The sequence below is a fragment of the Symphalangus syndactylus genome, chromosome 13 (genome assembly GCF_028878055.3).
Source record: "Symphalangus syndactylus isolate Jambi chromosome 13, NHGRI_mSymSyn1-v2.1_pri, whole genome shotgun sequence".
NCBI classification, from domain to species: domain Eukaryota; kingdom Metazoa; phylum Chordata; class Mammalia; order Primates; family Hylobatidae; genus Symphalangus; species Symphalangus syndactylus.
Window position 1 is genome coordinate 57046947 of NC_072435.2, and position 20854 is coordinate 57067800.

Genomic DNA, 20854 nt, shown 5'->3' on the forward strand with positions numbered 1-20854 from the left:
CTCTGCATGTAATTAAAAGTGGGTATAAATATGACTGCAAAACTGCCCCGAGCTGCAGCTCTCAGCACACTGCCTGTAGGTAGCCCTGCTCTGCAGGGGTAGTCACGGAGCTGTCACAATGCCTGAACTGTAACACCGCTGCTTTAATAAAGCTGTTTCTTCCTACCCTACTACTGGCTCACCCTTGAATTCTTTCCTGGGTGAAGCCAAGAACCCTCGTGGGATAAGCCCCACTTTAGGGCTTGCCTGCCTTGCATCAAAACTATGCTAAGTTTCTAATTTTGTAAGGAAAATTAGAAACTTAAAATTGTTAAATTGTTTAAATTAGAAAATTAAAATTGTTTAACTTTTGAACATAAGTAAAAACAGAAATACAGGTCTTTTCTTCTTGATTTAAAGGTGATTCTACATTTAACATGGCATACATATAAAAGTGAGCAAAGGAAATTTCACCAACCTTCCAAAGATAGAAAAAAATTTTTAAAGCCACAAAGGAAAAAACAGAAACGAGAAAACACAAAATAAGGCTGTAGAAAAGAGAACAGATGCTGATTATCACTGTGAATTCAAACAGCTCTCCTAACACGGGGAGGCTCTCCATTTGAACAATGAGTACACTGCACCTTATAAACAACCTACTTTAAAAAGTTAAAAATACAGGGATAAGCAAAGATATGCCAGGAAAATGTAACAACAACAACAAAAATAGCAACACCAATGTCAGGTAAAGTCAGATTCAAGACATAGATTAAATAGGTTAAAAGGGGTTTCTGGAAAGCTATAAAAAAGCAAAATATATAATAAAGACATAACAATCATCAACTTTTATGCCTCAAACAATTTATCATGTAAATGAATAAGACAAAATCTATCATGAATCACAAAGAATTATAAAACCATCTCTCTAAATCTTAGAGCAAATATACAAAAATAGGGGAGGGGGGAGAGGACTGGAATTAGATAATAAACCTGATTCATGTACACCAAAGTATATATTCTAAAGGTAAAAACTAAACACTTTCCAGTATTCCATAAAATACTGACCAAAATATTTTTAAATAGGCCATGAAGAAAAACTTCAAAATTAAAAACCAGAAAGATTCACATCAGCTGTATTCTCTAACTCCAATAGTGACAGAACTAGTAGCTAAAAACCAAAAGGTCACCAAGAAAAATTCAACCACATCTACTGGGAAATGAAAAGAAATACACTAGGTCAGTTCTTGGGTTCAAAAACAAATCACTCTAGACATATCAGAATATAGCTAAGGCAGTATTCAAAAATAAACTAGCCAAAATCTATTTATTACTAAAGAGGAAAAAATAAAAAAATAAACTAAGATTCAACTAAACAAGTTAAAAGATAGATGTGTCAAAACAAGGTTCAGGAAGAGAGGAGAAAGGAATTAATAATAAAACTGGAAATCAATGAGTTTGACCAACAGTAGAACTGAAAAATAAATTTAAGAGCTGATTTTATGAAAAGGCCAATAAAGAAGATAAAACTCTAGCAATTATAATCCATAGAGAAAAAACACAAGTTACATTAGGAATGAGAAAGAAAAAACAGCTACAGATATAGAGGAGATATTTTAAAAACATAAGATTTTAAAAATATATGAGAATAAAATTGGTTACTTGGTTACAATTTAAAATCTTTGATGAAAACAAAGACTTTATAGGAAAACATACTTACTGACTCTAAAAGTGATGAATTTGGACTAAAACAATCCCATAGGAAAATCTGAAAAGTTACCAAAGAAATCTTCCCCAGAGAAACAACAGGGTCTGAGAGATTCAAAGGACTTCCTGCCTTCAAGAAACAGCCAAGCCCTATGCTTTCCAAGTTGTTTCAGAAAACAGAAAAACATGGGGGTGCTTCCCAAAACATGATCTCAAAAACCCTGGTCTCAAAATATGGCTAAGTGAGTTAAAGGAAAAAAAAAACAAAACTTATAGCTCAATTTCCTATTTTAAGCCTGTATAAAATGCTAGTGAAAAAATAACAATAATGGCCAGGCATGGTGGCTCATGCCTATAATCCCGGCACTTTGGAAGTCCGTGGCAGGAGGATCGCTTGAGTCCGGGAGTTGGAGAGGCAATATAATGAGATCCCAAGTCCACAGAAAAATAAAAAATTAGCCAGGCATGGTGGCGCGTGCTTCTAGTCCCAGCTACTCCAGAGGCTGAGGAGGGAGGGTCACTTAAGACTGGGAGGTTGAGGCTGCAGTGAACTGTGATTGCACCACTGCCTTCCAGCCTGGGCAACAGAGCAAAACACTGTCAAAAAAAAAAAAAAAAAAAAAGCAACAACAAGCACCATAAGGATGCTTAGTGGATATCCATCTGCTGCATGTGTTATGCATACAGGCATGCCTCATCTTACCGTGCCTTGCTTTTTTTTTTTTAGAAATTTTAGGTTTGTGGCAACCCTGCGTTGAGCAAGTCTACTGGTGCCATTCTTCCAACAGCATGTGTTCACTTTGTGTGTGTCAGCATTTTTTAGCAATAAAGTCTTTTTAAATTATGGCATGTACATTGATTTTTTGAGACATAATGTTATTGCACCCTTAAGAGACTACAGTATACTGCAAACATAACTTTTATATGCACTAGGAAACATGAAAATTTCCAATATTTGCTTTATTGCAGTAGTCTGGAACTGAAGCCGCAACATCTCTGAGGTATACCTGTATATCAATTCGTTGGATCCTCCTAATCCTCCTATGAAGTGCTATTATTTTTTTTCCAGATGAGGAAACTGAGGTAGTGTTATCAATGTGCCCAAGCTGGTAATCAGCAGAGCTGGGACCCAAACCAAGAACCATGGTCTCTGGGGACCATGCTCTACCCACTCTACTATACTGCCTCCTAAGTCGGCTTCTTAAAGTCCTGATAAACCACAATAAAGTAGCGTGTGTGCTGGGATGCCTCACTGGCTCTGCGCCAGGACGTCTGGTCATAAAATTCATCTAAGGTGCACCAAGCACCCAATCTTGGTTTCTAATACCATCCTCCAATAAAAGGAGCCAGGCTCCTTAGTGAAATGGCTAATTCTGAGGTTGGAGCAGGGAACAGACAAGATGAGCCCGGTGCAACCTGCAATGCCAGAAAGTAAGGGAGTGCTCCAAAAGTAAAATGATGGGGTGCATCAGAAAGACACAGGAGTCAAACAAAAGAGCCCTCGATGCCCAAAGCTGGAAGGATTTGAGCATCACAGAATACTGGATTATAAAGTATAAAATAAATATCCATGGGTCTATACAAATATAAGTTTAAAAAAAAAGAGGCCAGGTGCAGTGGCTCACACCTGTAATCCCAGCACTTTGGGAGGCTGAGGCCGGAGGATCACTTGAGGGCAAGACTTTGAGACCAGCCTGGCCAACATGGCAAAACCCTGTCTCTACTAAAAATACAAAAATTAGCCGGGCATGGTGGTGGGCAACTGTAACCCCAGCTACTCGAGCGGCTAAAGCAGGAGAATCACTTGAGCCCACGAAGTGGAGGTCGCAGTGAGCCGAGACTGTACCACTGCACTCCAGCCTGGGTGATGGAGTGAAACTCTGTCTCAAAAATAGAGGCCAGGCGCAGTGGCTCACGCCTGTAATCCCAGCACTTTGGGAGGCCGAGGCAGGTGGATCACTTGAGGTCGGAGTTCGAGACCGGCCTGAGCAACATGAAGAAACCCTGTCTCTATTAAAAATACAAAATAAGCTGGGCATGGTGGCGCATGCCTGTAATCCCAGCTACTCAGGAGGCTGAGGCAGGAGAATTGCTTGAACCTGGGAGGCGGAGGTTGCGGTGAGACGAGATTGCGCCATTGCACTCCAGCCTGGGCAACAAGAGCGAAACTCCGTCTCAAAAAAAAAAAAAAGAAAGTACAATTTCAAGTTTTAAAGGTTGAACAAATAAATAAATGAGGGAAAAGAGACAAGTGTGTACAGAAGGATCACAAATAGCATAATTCCCATGCCTTAAGTGTGGGTGGCACACAGTGGCTGCTTTCCAAGAGTGCAGAAGAGTGGGTAGGGGAGTGACTTTATGGCAGAGAAACCTGACAAGCACTACCTTAGCTGGGTGATCAAGGTCAACATCATCAGTGATAAGTCATGCTGATGTGATGTGATGACAATGGCACTTCTGTGCTCTCCTTCCCAGTAACCCATAACTCCTGTCTCGCTGAAAGAAAAACTAAAATTGAAAGGCATTCTTCAAAGTACCTAGCCATACTCCTCGAAAGTGTCAAGGTCATCAAAACGAAGGCAATTCTAAGAAACTGTCACAGCCCAGAGGAGGCTAAGGAGATGTGACAATGGAACGTGATGTGGTCTCCCAGATGGGATGCTGGAACAGGAGGAGGGCATTAGGTAAAAGCTAAGGCCACTGGACTAAAGCATGGACTTAAGATAATAAGTACGTATCAATAATGTGCATCCGTGGTAACAAATGTTCCAAAGTAATGTTAATAACTTTACTAAAAAATAATAGGGAAAATGGGTGCCAGGTACATGGAACTCTCTTAATGTTCCTATAACTTTTCTGTAATCCAAAACTATCCTAAAATAAAAAGTTTACTGATTAAACACACACGTGGAAAAGCCCAAGGAAGATGCCGAAAAGGCAGCTGATAAAATTCGACATCCTTTCCTGATAAAATCTAGTAAGCCAGGAAGACAATGCTACTTCCTTAAACTCATGATAAATATTTATCTGAAATCAACAGTCAGCATCAGGTTTTTGGCTTTTTCTCTTTTTTTTTAAGAGATGGAGTCTTACTCTGTCGCCCAGATGGGAGTGCAGTGGTGTGATCATAGCTCACTGCCGCCTTGACCTCCTGGGCTCAAGTGATCCTCCTGCCTCAGCCTTCCAAGTAGCTGGGACTACAGGGGTAAGTCACCACACCCAGCTAATTAAAAACTTTTTTTTTTTTTTTTGGTAGAGGCAGAGGTCTCCTACGTTGCCCAGGCTGGTCTTGAACTCCTGGCCTCAAGCAATCCTCCTGCCTTGGCCTCCCAAAGTGCTGGGACTACAGGCATGAGTGTGTAATTACCATGCCTGGCAATATCAGGTTTAATGGTGAAACACTAGAGGAAAATCCATAAAGATGTCCACAGGTGGCACGGTTCCTTATGATTCCTAATATGATTCTCCAGGAGCAATACGCCCAGCATTTGAAAAGACAATGCCTATTTATTTTAGTTTTGCCCCAAAATCTCTAGTCCTTCATCAACCAGCCTACACATTTGCAGAAAGCTCTTCTCTCTGGTTCTCTGTCCAACTTTCTGGCTGGACATCAAGTTGGTTTTCTCCACATGCCCACTCCTCAGTTACTCTTAGAGGCAAAATGAGCCATCCCTGCTTTAAGCCACAGGTTCCCACAGCCCCTCATCCAGCTGAGAGCCCCAGTTGCATTCTTGGATCCCTGGCTCTGTCGAATCTCCAGTGGAGAGACTCTCTACACTCGCCTGCTCCCCAGCTCCCTCCCTCATGCCAGGTGGTGTAGACAGAGCAGGATGAGCGGCCACACAGGACCTGCTCTGCCAGCATGGGGTAGCTCTGGACTAAGGAATTCTCCATCCAAGGCAGCCCGGGCTCTCGGGAAGGGCTCAGCTCAAATGCCCTGAGGCATGGCTGGCCAGGGTGCAGGACTCAGGGACCGCCCTCCTAGGGCGTGGACATGCAGATGGTGTTCCCTGACTGCTCGCATGATAGGCTGCGGCCCATCTCCCTGGGGCCCGTCTCCAACAGCCAAGCAAGTGCTAGCAGCAAACCTACTCCAAGCCACCTGAGGCAAGGAGGGTGTTTCTCCAGCCCAGACCTGTGTCTGAAGGGGCCCTCTTCTCTGAATGGGCTGTGCCAGTGCCCTCACCCATCAACACAGCCACCAGAGAAAGTATGTGTCTGCTCGGCGGGTGCAGCGTCCTGCCAGTGCCCTCACCCATCAACACAGCCACCAGAGAAAGTATGTGTCTGCTCGGCGGGTGCAGCGTCCTGCCCACGGACACACAGCTGGCCCCCAGGGCCCATCACATCCATTCTTACCTGGGGGCTCAGGTCTCAGAGGCCGCCTGGACCCAGACTTGTTCTAAACAGTCCTCAAAACTGCAGCACCCTTTGTGGGGGTGGCTAAATGGATGACGGTCTCATTGATGCCCACATTTGCCCAGGCTGAGAGCAGATTAGGTCAGACTGTGCCTGGATGACGGAGACTGCATCTCCAGGACCTCCTGGAGGAAGACGGGGACCTCCTAGTGACTTCCCCCTCCAGTGAAACCTGGGTCCTCTGCATGCCCCATGAGGGGCCCCAGCCCTGGTCAAAGACAGACAAGATGTCTCACCATCCACCCAGAGTGCCCAGCAACACAGCCCCGTGTAGCCCCAGATAGGAGGAAGACCAGGTGGGCACAGGCATCTGAGATACAGTTCTTCAGGAGTCACTGTGCACAGGAGGGACTGATGAAAAGCAGAGGGTGCCAGGCCAGGCATGGTGGTTTATGCCTATAATCCCAGCACTGTGAGAGACCAAGGCAGGAGGAATGCTAGAGCTCTGGAGTTCTAGACCAGCCTGGGCAACAAGGCAAAACTCTGTCTCTACAAAAAGTAAAAAATAAGCTGGGCACGGTAGTGAGCACCTGTGGTGCCAGCTGTTTGCGGGGCTGAGGCAGGAGGATCACTTGAGCCTCAGAGGCAGAGATTGCAGCAAGCAGAGATCACCCCAGAGGGGCGTTCTCTCTGTGGCTCCACGGCCCCTGCAGCCCTGAGCACTGTGGGCTAGCAGGGATGAGAGAGGCTGCCCACAGACTCTCCCACCTCCTGGCTGTCCTTACTGGAGTGAAAGTTTCTAGTCTTTTTTATTTATTTATTTTGAGATGAAGTCTCACTCTGTCGCCCAGGCTGGAATGCAATGGTGTGATCTCGGCTCACTGCAACCTCCACCTCCCAGGTTCAAGCGATTCTCCTGCCTCAGCTTCCCAAGTAGCTGGGACTACAGGTGCCCAACACCAAGCCCGGCTAATTTTTTGTATTTTTAGTAGAGACGGGGTTTCACCGTGTTAGGCAGGATGGCCTCGAGCTCCTGACCTTGTGATCTGCCTGTCTCGGCCTCCCAAAGTGCTGGGATTACAGCCATGAGCCACCACGCCCAGCCAGTTTCTAGTCTTAAGAAAAAAAAAAAAAAAAAACAGAAAAAAAGAGAAAAAAATCTGTCCTGTTTAACAAGAATGCAGCAAGGGTTTTGCAACCTGCTCCCAGGCTGGATTCACGGAGAGCTCCATCCCCGCCCCAGCACCCTCGGCTCGGGTGGCTCTGTGTGGGTGGGGGGGCGCGTGTGTATGTGGTATGTCAATGGGTGTGGTACATACTGTATATGTGAGGCATGTGGTGGGTGGTGTGTGTATGGTGTGTAGTGTATGTATAGGGATGGTGGGTACGTGTGTGGTGTGTAGTATATGTAGTATCTATGATGTGGTGTGTGTGTATGGCTGTGGTGCATATGTGTGTGGTGTGTATGTGTATGGCTGTGGTCTGTGTGTGGTGTGTGCAGGGTATATGGTGTGTATGGTGTGTAGGTGCATGTGGCATGCGACGTGTGGTGTGTAGGTGAATGTGGCATGAGATGTGTGGTGTGTGTGGTGTGCAGGTGCATGTGGCATGAGATGCGTAGTGCGTGTGATGTGTAGGTGTGTGTGGCAAGTGATGTATGGTGTGTGTGGTGTGTATGGCATGTCATATGTATGCAGTATGTGGTATATGTGTGGTGTGTGTACGGTATGTGGTGTGTGGTATGTAGGGGTTGTGTGTGGAGGTGTGTATGTGTGGCATATATGGCGCATGGTGTGTATGTGTGGTGTGTGTGTGGTGTGGGGTGTGTGGGTGGTATGTGGAATGAGTGTGGTGTGTGTGTGGCGAGTATGGTGTGGGTGGTGTGTATGTGTGGTGTGTGGCATGCGTGTTGTGCTGTGTGTGGTATGTGGCATGTGTGGTGTGTATGGTGGGGGTGTGCAGTGTGTGGTGTGTGTGGTATGTGGCATGTGTGGTATGTGCTATGCAGCGTGTGTGTTGTGTGAGGTGTATATAGTGTGTATGGTATGTGTGGGGGGTGTGGGAGATGTGTGTGGTATATGGTATGTGTAGTGTGAGGGGTGTGTATGTGGTGTGAGGAAGTGTGTGGTATGTATGCCATGTGTGGCGTGTATGTGGTGTGTGTGGTGTGTATGGTGTGGTGTGCGTGGTATGTATGGCGTGTGTGTGGTGTGGGTGGCATGTATGAGGTGTGTGGTGTAGTGTGTGTGTGGTGTGTGTGTGGCGTGGGGGGCATGTGCATGGAGTGCGTGTGGTGTATGTGGCATGTATGGGGTGTGTGGTGTGTTTTTTGTGTGTGTGGTGTAGGGGGTATATGTGGTGTGTGTGTGGGGTGTATGTGGTGTGTGGGGCATGTGTGTGGTGTATGTGGCTTGTATGGGATGTATGGTGGTGTGTGTGTGGTGTATGGTGTGTACGGTGTGGTGTGTGTGGTATATGTGGTGTGTGTGGTGTGTGGGGCATGTGTGTGGTGTATGTGGCATGCACGGGATGTGTGGTGTGTGTGTGGTGTGATGTGTGTATGTGGTGTGTGGTGTGTGTGGTGTGTATGGTGTGGTGTGTGTGTATGTGTATGTGGTGTGTTGTGTATGTGGTGTGTGGTGTGGGAGGCGTGTGCGTGGTGTTATGCGGCATGCACAGGATGTGTGGTGGTGTGTGTGGTGTGTATGGTGTGTCGTGTATGTGGTGTGTGGAGTGTGTGGTGTGTATGGTGTGGTATGTGTGTTATGTGGTGTGTGGTGTGTGTGGTGCGGGGGGCATGTGTGTGGTGTATGTGGCATGCACGGGATTTGTGGTGTTGTGTGTGTGGTGTGCATTGTGTGGTGTGTCATGTATGTGATGTGTGTGGTGTGGGGGGGCATGTGTGTGGTGTATGTGGCATGGACGGGATGTGTGGTGTGTATGGTGTGGTGTGTGTTGTGTATGCAGTGTATAGTGTGTATGGTGTGGTGTGTTGTGTATGTGGCATGCATGTGGTATATTTGGCATGCACAGGATGTGTGGTGTTATGTATGTGGTGTGTATGGTGTTGTGTGTGTGTCATGTATGTGATGTGTGGTGTGTGGTGTGTGTGGTGTGGGGGGCATGTGTGTGGTGTATGTGGTATGCGCAGATTGTGTGGTGTGATGTGTGTGGTGTGTATGGTGTGTTGTGTGTGTCGTGTATGTGGCGTGGGGGGGCATGTGTGTGGTGTATGTGGCATGCACGGGATGTGTGGTGTTGTGTATGTGGTGTGTATGGTGTGGTGTGTGTGGTGTATGTAGTGTGTATGGTGTGGTGTGTGTAGTGTATGTGGTGTGCACAGATTGTGTGGTGTGTGTGTGGTGTGTATGGTGTTGTGTGTGTCGTGTATGTGGTGTATGGTGTGGTGTGTCGTGTATGCGGTGTGGGGGGGCATGTGTGTGGTGTATGTGGTGTGTACAGGATGTGTGGTGTTGTGTATGTGATGTGTATGGTGTGGTGTGTGTGTGGTGTGTGTGGTGTGTGTAGTGTATGTGGTGTGCACAGATTGTGTGGTGTGGTGTATGTGGTGTGTATGGTGTGGTGTGTCATGTATGTGGTGTGTGGTGTGTATGGTGTGGTGTGTCGTGTATGCGGTGTGGGGGGCATGTGTGTGGTGTATGTGGCATGCACAGGATGTGTGGTGTTGTGTATGTGGTGTGTATGGTGTGGCGTGTGTGGCGTATGTGTGGTGTGTGTGTGGCATCTGGGGCATGTGTCTAGTTGGGGGAGACCCTCAGGCCGTGTCCCCTCTCCCCAGCCCATCTGCACTCGAGGGGCACTGGGCACACAGAATCACAATTCGCTCCCTCTGGCCAAAGAGTGAGTAAAGCACCAAGGCCTTGAATGAGAAAGAGCACAGCTGGGCAAGTCCTTCACTCACAAAGGACTGATGGGGACAGGAGGCTGCGATTGAGGGCTGTCGCCTGTGGCAGGAGCGCCCAGAAAAGCCCAGACCTGTGGAGAAGGGTCTCCAGTGGGTCCTGGCCTGGGAGGGAACGCCACCACACGGTCCCCGTCACACTACACAGATCCTCTCCCTTTCCCATGATTCTCACGACCCCCCAGAAACAAAAGGGCCCCAAATGCCCCATTCACAGCTCAGAGAGAAAGAGCACAATTTCAGTCAAGGCCCCAGGCTGTCAGAAACATCGCGTTATTAATCTCCTTGTGGCAAATGTGAGCTGGGACTCGCTTACACAGCCAATGGAGCATGCTCTAAATTAGCGTTTGCAGGTAATGGATCCGGCCGCCAGCCCCACGCCAGCTGGCTACAAGCTGGTTATGCCACTAACATGAAATAATAGGAGGCAGAAAAACGGATGGCCTGATTGGGCCTGCTGTTAGAGCCCGATTTACCCAACACGGACGTCTTATTGGTTTAACACAATTTACTACACCTCAATCACAGGAAATCATTTTCATTCCTCTGAACCCTCAACTCCCAGGCGCTGCATGAGGGAGGAGTCTTCATAAATGCCATCCGCTCACTTTCTTTTTTTTAACATGCCTTTAAGATTTTATAACAAATCATAGATAATAAAACAAAAAGAGATGAGGCTCAGAACTGGGGGTCCAGGCCAGCATCTCTTGAGTCCTGGGATGGGTGGTGTGTCTACATTTGAGAAAACCAGCCCTGTCTCCTGCCCCGAGTCCTGAACTGCAGAGCTCCCTGCCTTTGTGCCCGGTGTCCCTGTGCAGGGCTGAGGCCGGCCAGGCCCCCAGCAGAAAGTCCAGCAGGTCTTAGGGATGCCCACCTTGCTCACAGGGTACTATCAATACATATAAAAGAGTGGCTGGCTTCCTTTAAACCCAGTGAGTCAGCGGTTCACACAGCAGTGTAGCCGCACCCCAGCCTTCCCTGGTAGCAGTTGAGCCTGTGTTCAAAGAGGCACACCCCTGGGTAACCAAAAACACAGGCTTTAGAAGAGATTTTTATTTCCCGACTAGTTAAGAAAATAATTCTCAAGTTCCCAGTGACACAGAAGATGGCAGAAAAATGGCTTAAAACCTTTTCTTCTCTTTTCCATCCATCTATCAAACCCACCCACACGTTTCCCGACACCCACAGTGGGTCAGACACTACGCAGATAAATGAGACGTGGTCCCCAAGAAGGCACCTCCAGGCTCTCCAGGACAAGGACAACAAAACTGTGTCACACAGTGATCCTGCCCTGGAGAGGGAGCTCCAGGTGGAAGAAGTGTCAGCCCACCTCCCTAGCTGCAGATGTCCCCAGGGGCTTCAACCTGGACACCGGCAATCAGGGCGCCTCCTCAAATCTGGCCAGGGATACTCCATGATGTGACACTGTCCCCAGAAACCCATCTTCCCACCATCTTCAGAGGGGGTGACTCCTCTCTCCCCACTCGGTCCCCTCAGGAACAACTTCCATCTCTCGTTCTTGCTGTCTCAGTCCCCGTACCCACCCCCCTGCTCTAAGCTCTCAGGGGTCCACAGATCAGATAGCTTCCCTGGTGGGCACGGTTTCCCCTCCGTATGTCCGGTGGCCAGCAGCAGGTGGGTGCACATGGCAGGTGCACAGCATGGGCAGCAGGTACACACGCTGACCCGATGCCACTCAGCACCCTGTGGGAGGCTGCTCCTGGCTGAGAGCTTCCCGGTGCACTCGGCTGCGGTCTCTGGCTTTGAGCTCATCTCTCCAAGAGCCACCCTGGTCCACACAAGAGGCGGCAGCAAGGCCAACCCGGGGTCTTGGGATGGGGGTGGAGGGAAGGTGGAGCAGTTTGTAGACAGGGGTGACATCTCCCCAGAGCTCAGGTTCACAACACCCTGCTTCCAACAGCAGCCAAGTGCAACGTGTGGACTCTGTGTGGATCCTGACTTGAACAAACCAATGCTAAAAAGAGTTTAGGATCAATATGGACTAGATATTCATGACATGAAGGAGTTACAGTTCATTTGTGATAATGAATGTGATACTGGCATGGTGGTTACGTAAAAGTAGAAAAAAGTTCTCACCAAATGAAATACCTATTGAGGTATTACAGGTGCCATGACATGATGTCTGGGATTTGGCTTTAAAATGCTCTAGCAAACAAAACTAAACACAAAAACCTGATGGGGACTTCGGGGCTCATTATACTTTCCTATTATTTTGGACATTGAAATTTCCTGTTAAAAAAAAAAAGAAAAAGACCTCCATTACCTGGAAGGCGTGACAGCTAAGGAAAGGGGGCGGGTATTCCAGGGCCCCCAGCCCCTGACCCACAGCCCGTGCAGCCCTGTCCCCAGGCTGGGCAAAGTCAGGCTCTGGGACGCTGTGGGGAGGGAGGCTCAGGGCCCCTCCCAGGAGCCACCTTGGGGGCAGGACTGCCTGCAGCACGGGGCTCAAGCAGCCAGCATGCAGAGGACGGCAGGGTTCCACATTGGGCTCAGCTATTCCTGCCCCAATTTCTAGGTTATTTTTATTTGAAGCATAGCTATGGGTCACTATGATTCAACTCAAGCTGGGACAGGTTTCCGGGGCAGTGCCAATCTGAGGGACCCACTGCCCAGCCCACCTCGCTGGAGGAGCCCCACAACACATTTCCCATCCCAGATCCTCAGAGTGGGCAGGGGGTCCTGGGAATGCCGGGCCACAGACACCGCACTGCAGAAAGGAGACCACGCAGATGCAGTGCTGGGATAGTTCTGCGAGCCCTTCTCAGCCTCCCCGGCTGACAGAGCTGGGCTTCTGATTAACATGTGTTACATGCCCCCTCCCGGGATGCCAAGCACCCAGGCAAGGCCATTTTAACCTCCTCCTGGGTGGGGTAAGGAGAGAAGCACAGGAGCTGACTGCTCAGAACTCCTTCCAGGGCGAGACCTTAAAAAGACACCCATCCCCCAAGCATAGCCACAGCGAACGGAAGCGTCCAAGCAGCCCACTGTGGGCCACATCCGACCTCAGCCCTGCACCCCACTGATGACAGGCAGGCCAGGGGGGCTGGGAGGGTGATATGGGGCCAGCACCCCCAGGGCCACAGCCCTGAACAGAGCGGGCCCTGAAGACATCTGGGGTGGACTTGGGCCCTGCAAGGCGGGTAATGGATACCAGAAACCAAGCTCTCACAAGGACAGGCAGGAAAGGAAAGCCCAGAGTGAGGACAGGGGGATGGCGGCCTCTTCAGGGTCACCTCCCCAGAGCTTCCAGGTGGTACCAACACCGGTGGGAGGTCTCAGAATGGGGGCCTCCTGCTCCAGGACATGGGTGGGAAGGGAGCCACTGAGGCAGTTGGGCCTGACCCAAAGGTTTCCTTGTACCATGGGTGGCAGCGCACTGACTTCTGGGTCCTGGAGCGGGGCTGAGCTGGCCAGGCCACACCCGCCATGGCTGGGCAGCCGCAGGAAGCTCCCCGGGTGGCACTGGCTCGCTGCAGGCCTAATAGGAGCAGAAGGCCAATGGAGCTCTCCAGAGCTCTTTATGGGCCGTTTAACCATCCCTCGACCCAGTCGCCCAAGCACAGCAGACATAATGGCAGTGTTTACACATAAAAATGGCAAGCTGTTTTACTGGTGGCTTTCAGAGTCGTAAGAGCAGCAATTTGGTAAAGTTTCCTGCAAATGGCAGAAACAAAGTCTGAGAGTAGAATGGTGGGGCACTAAACCACGCTGAAAAGTCATCGAAAACCATTACATCAAACACTCTGCCAAGAGCCAGGGAGCGGGGAGCAGTCAGAAGAAAAATAATCTTCGCCCGTGATCCTGAAGCCCTGTTTATAATCTCCACTCACGGTGTGTGTGCCACTGCGGCGTCTCATCTGTTACTCACTCAGGGAACGTAAATTACTGTTTTTTACCTTTTAATTTTACCCGGAGAAACATGGTGGCTTACCTTTCCAACTCATATTCTTTCATTCCCACTTTTACAGCCTTCATTACCTGGAGGACAGATATTAAGCAAAGACATTTGTATTAAGCAGATCAGTAACACAGTGTGATAAATAACATACAGCACTTCTTCAAAAGCACCTCGTCTTTAAAAAGGAAAAAAAGAATGATATTTGCATGCAGTGGTACAGACATGTGACAAATTAGAACTTTTTAAAAGCTCCAAAATCCATACAGTTTATTTAAACTGCTATGGAGCACTTCCATTTGGAAGCTGATAAATGCCAAGCCTCGAGTTACAGCTCAGAGGCCACCAGCAGCCCGAGGACAGTGAGGATTTAACCACGAGGTGCTTGGTGAATACTTAATGCCACAAAAGCTATGATGATCACTAAAAGGCCTCCTTTCTTTAACTTTCATAAAACACGGAGAGCATTAACTCATACAAGAGAGTATGCTGCCCATCAATTACCCTTGTCTGTTTCCTAACACAAAATTGCAATGTTCCTGAGTAGACGCTGGGCCATCCTCATCTTTCAAGACATGTGTTTCCTTATTTGGTCTCATTCCTCCAGTAAAGTGGGAAGGTTTGGAAGAGAACCACGTGAAGAAATTTTCAGAAAATGGATGATGGTAATAAGTGTGTTTGAACCATAGTTAAGGACAAAAAATTCTTTAAAATGAGCTGAGAACTGCTGGGACATCAAGAAGGAGCACTCTACCTTCCAAAGTTGGGACTTTTTGTTGGAGAATTTCCTGAGGATTGGTGTCCACGACTGCCATGATGGGCAGGTGCCCTAAGCTGAGGAATTGGGGCAGAGCCTCTCCTGTCCCTGCCCTGTGCCCACCAAGGAACAAAAAAGAGAACCATCACCGTGTAAAACTTCCTACCTTTCGTGTGGCCCTCGGTGATTAGAGCCCACCTGGAAACCCTTCACTCTCACGCAGTTCTCTCACCACACAGCAACACTGCTTTTCCCACTCAACCGGAGCCGGTGCCTGACTTACCTCACGATGGGCCTCGCTGGAGATTTTATTGGTGTAGCGCAGAACCTCCAGCTCCATGTCCGTCTTAAATACTCGGCTTCAGAGACAGAAGAACAAAGCAGCTAGTCAGTGACTTTCAGGAGGCACTGGCTGGACCCCTCCAGGGAGTCCTCAGGGCCCGCCACACCCTGCACAGCCCGGAAGGGGTGTTGTGCAAGGCCAGAGTGGGGCCACCAAGGCCCAGGAGTGACAAGCTCCATGGAACAGTCTAGAAGAAAACCTCTCGCGGGGAGCAGAGCTGCTGCCCACCTTCCCTAACACCACCCAGCGGGCAGGCTGTTTCCAGGGATAAGATCTGGAAGCCGCTGTGCAGGGGGAAGAAGCCCGGTTGCTACAGCCTGTCACAGGCTGCCTCCCTCAGCCTCAGTTTCCCCATGCATGGAAGGGGGATGAAATCTACATGGCATGGCTGTTGGGCCATAATCCTAAGCCTGCCGCCTCCCAGGGCTCTGTCCTATTGGCTGAAGAGGCCGCGTTTCCTCCCCACCCCCACCCACCTGCCCACGGGTGGGTGACAGGGTTGAGTGAGGTGACTGAAGCCATTCCAGCTTCGTGTGTGCCGGTACAAATGTGGAAACAGCTGGACCGCAGACACAGGCAGGAGACCAGGAGCAGCGGAGAAGAGGGAGGCAGCCACAGATGAGAGGGTGGTCTACGTGGGCAGGGGAGTCACAATCGGGGGACACTGCTGTCCCTTCCCGGCTGGGCTGTGCCTCTTGCAACTGGACTCCTGGGGCTCCCAGGTCCTCCCAACAAACTTGTGTTAATTTGCCCAAATGTGGTTAGGTTTCTGGTGGTTGCAATCAATCTCACCCACGAGTAAGACCCATAGAGAGGAGCCAAATAAGTATTCGTTTTCTACCTCCACCCATTTAAAAAAACCTGGGTCCATGAGCACTGAAAGGGCAGCCGTGCTGAGGCATTCAGAGCACCGGCCTGGGAGAAAGGCCTTGGGCTCTAGTTCAGCTCCACCCCTTCCCAGCGGTGTGGCCGAGATCCCTACTCTGTGCCTCGGTTTCCCCATCTGAAAAACGGAGATATGAACACTGTGATTCTCATCAAAACATTACTCCCCGGTATTCATGACAGGCCCACGAAGCTAGAGAAATCTCAGCAGGCAAACACAGCCTCCCTTCATTTTAAATTGCCATTTACTGGGGACCCGCCCCATGCTGGGTCTTGTAAGTTGCAGTGGACGCTGGGTGCACTGCCAACTCATCCCCTGAGGCCACACCCCTCTACTAGTCTCCTTGATTTGATGGAGGGAGCCAAGACTCAGTTCCCTTGCTTCAACTGGGGACATCTCTGGGGGCCACTCCAGCACCAAAGCTCCCCATGGGAGCAGCCGAGATGCCCTTGTGACAGCATCGCAGCCCAAGCCTGCTCCCTCACTCTGACACACACGCTGATCCCAATAGCACTCCTCAATACGCTTCCTGCCCACTTGGCTCAGAGACTCAGCTTCCCATGGAACCCAACCTAGAACAGGTACTACCTTCCCATTTTACAGATAGCGACACTGAGACTTAACTGAGACGATGTCAAAGGGTGCGTGACCCACTCTGTTACACTCACCCCCTTTTTGTTGCACTCTATGCAAAAATAATAGAACCCTACACCCAGACAAACTACTAATCAAATACAGAAGGAAACTAGTCCTTTTTAGACATTTAAAAACTCAGAAATGGGGGAAGTACTTAAGGATGTACTCCAGCAGAGAGAGAAGGGTAGAAGGGTGGGGAGAGGGAGAAAGCACAAGCCAATAAAGAGAAGGAGGTGATATAATGGGATATTTTAAAAAACTGGAGTCAATCCAAAAGTATAATTAGACGATGGACAGCAAGCCTAGAAAGCAATCAGCAGAAATGAGAACTCCAAGTATGTGGCTCTGAGAAAAACATCCACAAAAAGAATGGCATGGATTCCTTTCTGCAGATAAAATCAACAGGAAGCTTAAAGCTCTTAGCGATATGGTGAAGAAGATACGTTTCTTCTCTCAATAAGAAATAAGAAAGGCAAATTAAAACTCTAGGAACAACAAAACAAAACAGATATATTTGTATGAAGGCTGCATTTATTCACATGGTACCAAAATAACAACAGGCAGATTACTCTCCAGGTCAAGGGGGAAAATGTAACCCAGTGATCAGTCTTAGCATCATTGATTGTAGGTCAACTAAGTATAATTTGTGTCTGAATGTAGTGCAGTAAGAAATACACATCACCTGGGATGTATTCCAGCAACTGTTTTAAACTTCTATGGCTTTAGATCTAACCTCCAGTTTGCAAGAAATATGGGGATAGAGGAACAAGCTAACTGCCACCACAAGCGAACAACCATACAATTCCAGAATTGGGATGCTGTGGTACAACTGGCCCAGCCTTTCAGTAACTGGGGGGAAAACCATCACAATACCCAGGTAAGAGACAGAACTATATTGGCCACGTCCAGGATGTCTTATGGACAACTGGAGGAATTCCTGTTTATGTGAACTTTCTAACTTTCAGCAATGCATGTATATATGTTGCTTTTGTTCTAACGGAAAAAAAAATATTTTTTCTAATAAAAAAAACCATTCTTTAAACAGAGAATAAACTAAAATATGGAGTGATTTTGTACAACTGATGGTTATATAAGAAAAACAGTCTAGGCCGGGTGTGGTGGCTCACGCCTGTAATCCCAGCACTTTGGGAGGCCGAGGCAGGCGGATCACAAGGTCAGGAGATCAAGACCATCCTGGCTAACACGGTGAAACCCCATCTCTACTAAAAATACAAAAAATTAGCTGGGCATGGTGGCGGGTGCCTGTAGTCCCAGCTACTTGGAGAGGCTGAGGCAGGAGAATGGCATGAACCCAGGAGGCGGAGCTTGCAGTGAGCCGAGATCGTGCCACTGCACTCCAGCCTGGGTGACAGAGCGAGACTCCGTCTCAAAAAAAAAAAAAAAAAAAAAGAAAGAAAGACAGAAAAAGAAAAACAGTCTATATGTTCTTGATGCTAGGAGCCTCCTCTTGAGGGAGGCCCTGGGCTTGTGACATCCGACCCACAGAGAAGGCACTCCTGCCCTGATACGTTCCTTAGTTCTGCATAGACCACAGTCATAGTGATCATAGAAACACAGTTTTATGGCTTTTTTTTTAATCTTTTAGAGTTAATGTCTCCCCCAAACAGGTAAGATTTACTGCTCACATAAATGCAATGGAAATATTACAAACCCTAACAAGGAAACAGCAACAGAAGTCGGGAGGTGAAGACGGGTTGCAGAAAAGACGTGTAGAGAGAGCAGGGCCCCATCTGTGCAGCCTCAGCTCACCCAGGGCAAAGGCAAGATGGGGTGGAAAGTTCACAGAGCAAGAACTAAAGGAGGCTCAAATGCATGACAAGAAGGCAAATGGAACCCGTGGAAGAAGAGCAATAAACATACGATGAAAAGATGGGTGGGGGGGTGACAGAAATGGCCCAAAGAATTCGCTTTGGGGAGGGCTGCTGTGGAGAGAGATGAGCTGGCAGGAGTTGCTGGTTTCATGATAACCTAGCTTTCCCATACTGATTTCGTACTAGTGGCTTTTTAAACCAAGGGTACATATTGCTTTGATAGCACTTTAAAAACCTTAACAAGGTGCTGTCCATAATGGTAAATGTCCATTCATTCATTTCACATCACTAATAAGTAAGTGTCAGCTGGATGTACCAGGCACCAGTGATAGAGTGGAGTGAACGGGCCGCGTCCTCCCCTAATGGAGCGCAGAGACCATGGAGAGACAGATACAGTGCGAGTAAACACACAATGATGGAGTGGAAGGAGGGCTGCTAAGAGCAGGAGCCGGGGTGCTATGTGAGGGAATGATGGAGAGGCATGAGCCCTTTTGGTTTGGGGCTGGCCACCCGGTGAGGGAGGTCTGTAATACTGAGACCTGGAGAATGGAGGTGGGCAACTCAGCTGAGTCCCTCTGCATAAGGCAGAGTTCCTGGTGCACCCTCTGGCCAGCTCCTTTCCCTTTACTAAAGATGACCTACCTACACGAAAGCTCCCAAAGGCCCACCCATGACTCTCACAAAGGTATCAACGCAAACACCCTCAAGATCAGCAAAGCTGGAGTGTCTGAGGACACAGACCAGCACCTGTGCCTCTGCTAGGAGCAAAGCCAGGGTGTCTGAGGACACAGACCAGCACCCAAACCTCTGTTGGGAGCAAAGCCGGGTTGTCTGAGGATGCAGACCAGCACTCGCTCTTCTGTCGAAGGGCACCTCTCCTGCATCTCCTCTTCCTCCTCCTCAGCCTGGCCAGGAGCCCACCTGAGCTGGCCTCCATCAACGCAGCCCAGATAGACGCCCCAAGGCAGGCAAGGATGGCGGGAAGGTGAGGGGCTCAGTGGCTCCCCAACTCCCGTCAGAGGCAGCAAGCCCTTGGGAACTTCACAGGAGCAGCCCAAGCCAGCCAGCTGCTGACTCACACAGTTTCTGTGATGCCACACAGCTGGGACAGCCAGCCATTTGTCACTGGGAAATGAGGCGGGCACCCTGCAGCACAGCGACACCTTCCTGAGACCACAGAACCTTCTGGGGAATGTGGAAAAAACAAACCCACAAGCCCAGGGAGACTTTCTCGAATGAACGCCCTTTCTCTCTGGCGGAGGCAGCGCTAAAGCCTGACAACATGCTGTTAATCATCACGAAGGTGCCTCTGATGCCGCCATATGGCGGGTGCAGTCCCATTATCTGGGACCAGGCGCTTGCTCCTGTCCCCAGAGGGTGACAGTTCAGAGCCACGGGCAGGACAGGGACCAGCAGCTCAGGCTCCCAAGGTCCGAATCAACTCGCGGTCCCTCAGGTGTCATTCCCACTGCCACCCTCTATGACGCCAGCCTGGGGAACCCGCTGTCAGGGAGCAAGTCTCTCTTCTCTCAAATGCAGCGATGATCACTGGGTGACGGCATGGGTGAGGGCCAGGACCTCCTGCCCTCCAACCTCTTACTTTCTCCTGGAGCTGCCCTCTGCCTCCATTCGGCTTAGATCCCTGGCCCTTCTCTAGGGCCACCACTGTTGCCAGTGCTGTAGACTCCTCGGCCCTGTGCCCACCCATCCCCATGGGCTCGGCCTGTGCCTGCTCCAGGAGCACTGAGCACTGCCAGGGGAAGTCATGCACTGGTGATGGTCAAGCAAGCCCCAGTGACCTCGGCGAGGCCCCAGCTCTGCCATGAGCTGCAGGGAAACCCGCAGGAGGGCTATTCTCAACTTCCCGCACCTTCCGAAGATTTCTACCCCACACTTCTGCCCCCCACGGGAGCCGCCGCAGATGAATGAATTCCACTCCTACTTCTTGGAGCGCACAGCAGCCAGCAGATGGGTCCACTCTCACCTCTCCTCCTCCAAACTCCCAGGACTCCCCATCGGTCCTCTCCTCCCTCCCTTTCAAGGGAAGGTGCATCCTCTTCCCAAGCTCACACGCCCACCTGGGGATCCCAGCTCCAACCTCCACTAGCTCCTGCTAGAAGCTCCATGGCCACTGAAACAGCTTCCTCTACAAGTGAAGAATCCTCCCCTCACTCGCCTCCTTCTCCTCTTCCAGCCAAGCCTCCCCTACGCTGCCTGCCAGGCCCTAACAGTCCTTGCCTTCGGGGAGGAGGGAAAGCAGCTTTTGCGTTCTATTTTCAACTTCCTACCCGTCTCCTCCCCTCTCCTCTCCCCTCTCTGCTTCTCTCTTCACCCCCATCATGCTGCCAGCTCTCCCCTCCCCTCCTCGCAGAAGGTGTGGTTCCCTCTGCCTCTCCCTGCTTTCCCTCTGCACCCACCTGTGGGTCCTGGGTGCCCTGGAACTCAGCATGCGAGAACCCCCACCGTGCCCCCATCTCAATGCGGCTCTGCCATCTTCCTGCTGCTTCAGCAGAGACCCGG

The 20854-nt window shown here is 49.5% G+C and overlaps 1 protein-coding gene across 8 annotated transcripts in view; it reads right to left on the bottom strand.

Annotated features, from left to right (window-relative positions):
- Nucleotides 1-20854, bottom strand: part of PEPD (peptidase D) — a 136507-nt gene that overhangs the window by 63857 nt on the left and 51796 nt on the right. For 7 of the 8 annotated variants that reach the window (XM_055236219.2, XM_055236221.2, XM_063614065.1 and 4 more), the window contains 2 exons: nucleotides 14921-14996; nucleotides 13917-13963 (listed from right to left, as the gene is read on the bottom strand). The exons of the other annotated variant lie outside the window; for it this stretch is intronic. In XM_055236219.2, coding sequence (XP_055092194.1) covers nucleotides 13917-13963; nucleotides 14921-14996 — 123 coding nt within the window. The remainder of the gene's footprint in view (nucleotides 1-13916; nucleotides 13964-14920; nucleotides 14997-20854) is intronic. 8 annotated transcript variants of the gene reach the window in all.